Raw genomic sequence first — 6,138 nt, 5'->3', positions numbered from 1 at the left:
TTCAGAAAAAAGATAAAATAATTTTCAGTGAAGTTCCTACCAAATGCAGTACCTAAACGTACTTTATTGTACTCTAATAAATCTTCCAAAGTTTCAGCTCGACATCTTATTTACAAAAAAAGTTCTTAGGTTCAAAAAAACATTCAGTGGACCGAAAAAGTGAGGTCGGTAATATAGGTATTTAGCTGTGTCACACGCCCTTAAATAATAAAATTACGTTTTCAACAGAATTTAATATTAATTATTTATTATTTTATGTATTTATTATTATTATTAATTTAATTTTTATTTTAATACTCACGTAATACTTGTGATGAAGTGACATCTCTCCTTTTCTTCAACCTCGACTTTTTTTATTTCTTTCTTCAATGCCGAATTTTTTCTTTTTTTTCTTCCTTCTCCACACCTGGATCTTGACCACTGTACTCTTTGGAATAATCTTCACAGCATCCGCAGAATGATGAAAACTCCATTATTTTAAATCGAAATTCCATCAACTCTGTTGGATAAATTTTCATTGGTCCTCATTGATTTTCAATAATTTCCTCTAATATCATCATTGTCTTTTTCCTTATTATCTTCTGATTCAATTCAATATTCTCTCTTGTCTTAAGAATACTGGACCTTCGTTTAGCTATTGTCAGAGGTTTGTATATATTAATTCATTTTGATTTTATTGTCATTTCCAACTTTTTTTTTATCTTTGTGAGTCACCCTTTGTCTTATTTTAGAAAGGCAATGGAACCAACTGAAACAGACAAGCAAATAATTTCTAAATTTCAAATTTTTCAATTATCAACTATAATAATTTACAACTGCATTAATTCATAATGTCCGCATTGAAGATCCTATCATGCCAATGTGACAGTTTATTAGTACAGCAAAAAAATTTGGATCTAAAGAAGTGCCTTTTTTTATTCCAGTAATTTGATTTTGGAAAAATCAATTTTTTTTTGTTTTGGCTCAAACAGTACTCTAGAATCATAAAAAATATGTATTTGGACCTATATATGGTGCAGGCATCGTAGATCAGAAATAAACAAAATTCAAGGATTTAATTGTTCGTCAAACTTTAAACGCGGTTTTCTCGAAATAACTTTTTTTTCAAACTGGGAGGACGTATTACTTGACAAAAAATCGATTTATTTCTTCAAAAGTGGATTATTTATACAAAATTCGATTTAAAAAAAGCATACTTATTTCTATAGAAAATAGTATTTAAATTATACATTTTTTTTTATTTTTCGCTCCAGGTCTTATAGTTCACGAGAAAACCGTCCTCCTGTGAAAGTCCTTAAAAAAGGCGATTTTTAAGACAGACTCTGTTCGTCGCCATTTTTTATCAAAATAAATTTTTTTACATAATTTAATATATGCCGCTAGAATGGTGTTACCTTTAATTGTAGTAAATATTTTAGAACAAAGCAAGTTCTTGTATTATTATAAAATAATTCTTTAATTAAATTATCTTCAGCCTTAAATTAAAAGATATTTTATTGCAAATAAGTTATTCATCAATTAATGAAGAAAATACTTTTGTTTTTATTTAAATGGATTTAAAAAAAAACTAAGATACCTAAAAACAATATTAATCATAACGAAGTATCTAGTTTCTGGGGTAAATTTATGATGATTAGAACTTAGACACAGCCTAATTATAAGTAAAAGCGATATTTTTTTATATTAGAGGGTTATTGGTATATTGCTATTGCAATGGAGCAGGTTATTTTTTAAATAAAGTAATTTGTTCTTTTAAATATTATTTTATTTAGGCAAAGGGTGTCTTAATTTTGATAATTAAAATGAAGTGATTTATGTCAAATAAACAAATCTTTCTTTGTCTTAAGCATTTCATTCTTTATATTTAAACAAACAATTTCTTTTGGCTGAAAAAATATTTCTTTGAGCCCATTCTCCTCTATCATTTTTTTTATTCAGATAACTTTCTTTTTTTAGTGTATACATCAATTTGACATTGTATCGAAATTATTTTCCTCGTGAAGTTTTATTCTAACGTGAATGTAAGTCTTTTTTAATTAATTTTTAAGTTATTGACTTGACACTTGATAAACAGTAATTGAACAAAACGTGATACATAATCTTTTTTAAAAGGTCAAAAAAAGGCCCCTGATTAAGAATATCTTGGTTAGGTTTTCGAAATATGGGTCAATTTTTGTTTAAACAATTTCATTATTTATAGAAAAAAATTATAAAATATTTTTTTAAATGGCTGCGCAAAAATAAAACTTGTTTTACGTCTTGCACTTTTTTTGTACGGCGAACCGTCCGCATTCTACAGCGTTATAAACAAATGATTTTTTAACAAAATCTGAGGTAACAGTGTTACCTCAGAATCTATAATTCAAAAAATTGTAAAACTTCTGCATTGTTTATGTCAAGGATAGATCTCTTAAAAGGAAAAATAAATCTTACGATTGAATACAAACTTCTTTCCCTAAATTGTTGTTAAAAAATTGTTATTTTTGAGAGGAAACCGTTTAGACCCTTCATTTATTAATAAACAATTATCTAGATAATCCATTTTCATAATGTTGCTTCAAATTGTTGCGGAAGCTTTATCTAGCATTAGTAACATAATTTGTTGTTCATAATTTCTATTGCTAAATTGTTTATAACAATTAATATAAATAATGGCCATTAATTACGAGAAGTGATTTCAATTTTTTTTCTTAATCCTTGACACATGATTAAATTTTTAACTCTCTTGATATTTTCTCGTACGACGATCCATTATTTATCTATGGCCTCATAAACAATATATTTTTTATAAACATACCTACCCCTCAAAGCTACAAATTTTAAATTATTAGCGATTACCATTTTATGTACTTAATTTTACCATAAAGAATGTAATTATCTTGTTTATCATTTTTAATATCTAAACGTTATTGTTTATAACTATTGTTATTAAGAAAAACGCTCCATTAAGAAAATTGATTTTTTCTGAATTTTTTAATTGATGTTTAGCACAAAATAAAGCGTTTCACCCTCGTGATATTTTTTCGTACGTCCAGCAATTATTTATGGCCTTGTAAACAATGTATTTTTTATAAACATACTCTGCTCTAAAAGCCACAAATTTTAGTTTATTAGCGATTACCTTTTTTATATCCTTCATTTTACGATAAAGAATGTAATTATCTTGTGTAGAATTTTCGATATCTGACCTTTATTGTTTATAACTATTGTTATTAACGAAAAAGCTCAACTAAGAAAATCCATTTTTTTCATTTTTTATTAATCTATGGCACAGAATAAAACTTTTCACTTTCGTGATATTTTTTCGTACGACCAGCAATTATTTATTTATGGCCTTGTAAACAATGTATTTTTTATAAACATACCCTGCCCTAAAAGCCACAAATTTCAATTTATTAGCGGTTACCTTTTTTAATATCCTTAATTTTACCATAAAGAATATAATTATCTTGTGTAGCATTTTCGATATCTGACCCTTATTGTTTATAACTATTGCAGTCATCACAGAGTGTCACCTATTCACCTTTCGTCACCTATTTTTAATTTTTTCACCTTTTGTCACCTATTTTAGGAATTTGTCACCTTTTTCTCCTATTTTGGGTTTCTTATCTTTTGTCATTTTTTTTTAGTTGAAAAAGTACAATTTTATTCAAAATTTCAACTTGCACACCAAATACAGTTTTCATTGCACTTTCCTACTCGACAAATCTTGAACCAAATGATTGAATTTTAAAAATAAAAGATTAAACTTCAACCAGGAAGAGTTGCATTTTCAAATATAATCTTAAATTTTTAATTTGAATATTTTTTCGTTGAAGATTCATAATTTTAGATGAAAGTTCGTTTTTTTTAGTTAAAACATTAAATTAAAAATTCGTTTTGTTGTAAACAAGTTTTTAAAACTACAAATTCAAATATTTTGTTAAAAAAGTTAACTGATTAAAGGTAAATTAACTTTTTTGTTGTTATTTCATGTTCTTGTTTTTAAAATTAAATTGTTCGATAGAGAATTAGGGTTTTTGGCTTGAAAATTCAACAAATTGGTATAAAATGAAACTCTTTTGTAGAAAATTTGTTTTTATTTTTATTGAAAATTCATTCTCAATGAAAAGTTATCTACTCCATTTTTGGTTAAAATTCAATATTTTGGTTAAAAAATTATGTTTTTTTGTTGAAAATGCGTCTTTTTTTGGTAGAAAATCAACTTTTTTGGTCAAAATCTAGTCATGTCGAAAATATATACTGTTTGGTAAAATCTGTTTTTTATTTTTATTAAAGTATAGTTGTGCAAGTATCAACTATAAAATGTTTTGATAAACATTAATCTTTTTTATTGAAAATTGAACAATTTGCTTAACATTATTTTTCATTCTTGACTGAAAATTTTTTCTTGGTAGAACATTCACTTTTTGGTTGAAATTTCATTTCTTTTTGTTTAAAAATGCAACTTCTTAGTTGAAGATTGATCTATTTTGGTTAAGGATTAAACTATTTTGTTGAAAATTAAAAAATTTGGTATAAAATTTAACTTTTATGTAGAAAATTGGTTTTTATCGTTGTTTTAGTTGAAAGTTAATTTTTCTCAGTAGAAATTTATCTGCTTCATTTTTTGGTTAAAAACTGAAATTTTATGATTTAAAAATGCAGACTATTCATATTTTTTGTTAAAAAAATCAACAATTTGGTAGAGGATTTAACTATGTTGTAAACAATTAAATGGTTTTGTAAAAAAATATTTTTTATTTTTGTTTAATTGAAAATTAGTTCTCAGTAGAAATGTAAATACTCCATTTTCAGGGTGGCCGTTTTAATCAAAGAAAAAAAAATTCTTTGTGGTAAAATTAATGCTATAAAAAAGTAATCGCTAATAACTTGAAATTTTTAGCTTTTAGGGGAGGGTATGTTTATAAAATATACATAGTTTATCAGGCTAAATAAATAATGGCTAGTCGCACAAAAAAATATCATGAGAGTGAAAAGTTTTACTTTGGGCCATAGATTAATAAAAAAATTAATAAAAAATCCATTTTCTTAATTGAGCTTTTTTGTTAATAACAATAGTTGTAAACAATAAGGGTCGAATATCGAAAATTCTACCCAAGATAATTGCATTATCTATGGTAAAATTAAGGATATAAAAAAGGTGATCGCTAATAACTTGAAAATTGTGGCTTTAAGGGGAGGGTGTGTATATAAAAAATACATTGTTTATAAGGCCATAAATAAATAATGGCTTGTTGAACGAGAAAATATCAAGATAGTGAAAAGTTTAATTATGTGTAATGGATTCATAAAAAAAATTGAAGTCAATTCTGGTAATTAATGGTCATTATTTATATCAATTGTTATAAAAAATTTATCAAAAGAAATTGTGAACAACAAATTATGTTAATAATGCTAGATAAAGATTTCGCAACAATTTGAATCAACATTATCACACTGGTTGATCTAGATGATTGTTCATTATTAAATGAAGAGCCTAAACGGTTTCCTCTGAAAAATAACAATTTTTAACAAAAATTTAAGGAGAGAAGTTTTTATTTGAACGAAGGATTTCTTTTTTCATTTTAAAGGTCTATCCTTGATATAGACTCTGCAAAAGTTTTAAATTTTTCTGAACTATAGATTCTGAGGTAACACTGTGCAAATATGGTCCTAAAATATGGTCCAAAAAAGTGTAGCACGTTTCAATAAAACCCTGGAACATGAGTTCAATATTTCGAAAATTTGCCCTTGTTAATTAAATCGGATTTTTGAGTGCCCGGTGGGACGTGTTAATATTCGAATTTCGAAAAAATTACGGATTTTATTTTTTTGAATAATAATAATAATAATAATTTTGAAAAATAATAAAAACTTGTCTTCTTAAATTTTTGTTAAAAAGTTGTAATTTTCAAGAGAAACCGTTTAGACTCTAATTTATGAACAATCATCCAAATCAACCAGTGTCATAATGTTGCTTCAAATTTTTGCGAAAGTTTTATCTAGCATTATTAACATAATTTGTTGTTCATAATTCCTTTTGCTAAATTGTTTATAACAATTGATATAAATAATGACCATTAATTACCAGAATTGACTTCAATTTTTTTATTAATCCTTGACACATGATTAAACTTTTCACTCTCTTGATATTTT

At 25.6% G+C, this 6,138-nt stretch overlaps 1 protein-coding gene across 1 annotated transcript in view; it reads right to left on the bottom strand.

The window, feature by feature from the left end:
- The window catches only part of LOC117180918 (facilitated trehalose transporter Tret1-2 homolog), an 889,009-nt gene that overhangs the window by 418,589 nt on the left and 464,282 nt on the right, over positions 1-6,138 (bottom strand). The window contains exon 3 of the mRNA XM_033373546.1: positions 302-748. Coding sequence (XP_033229437.1) covers positions 302-325 — 24 coding nt within the window. The 5' untranslated portion in view covers positions 326-748. The remainder of the gene's footprint in view (positions 1-301; positions 749-6,138) is intronic.

Source organism: Belonocnema kinseyi, chromosome 9 (assembly GCF_010883055.1).
Source record: "Belonocnema kinseyi isolate 2016_QV_RU_SX_M_011 chromosome 9, B_treatae_v1, whole genome shotgun sequence".
Lineage (NCBI taxonomy): Eukaryota > Metazoa > Arthropoda > Insecta > Hymenoptera > Cynipidae > Belonocnema > Belonocnema kinseyi.
The sequence above is the reverse complement of the archived record's forward strand: the minus strand, read 5'-3'. Positions and strand labels throughout refer to the sequence as shown.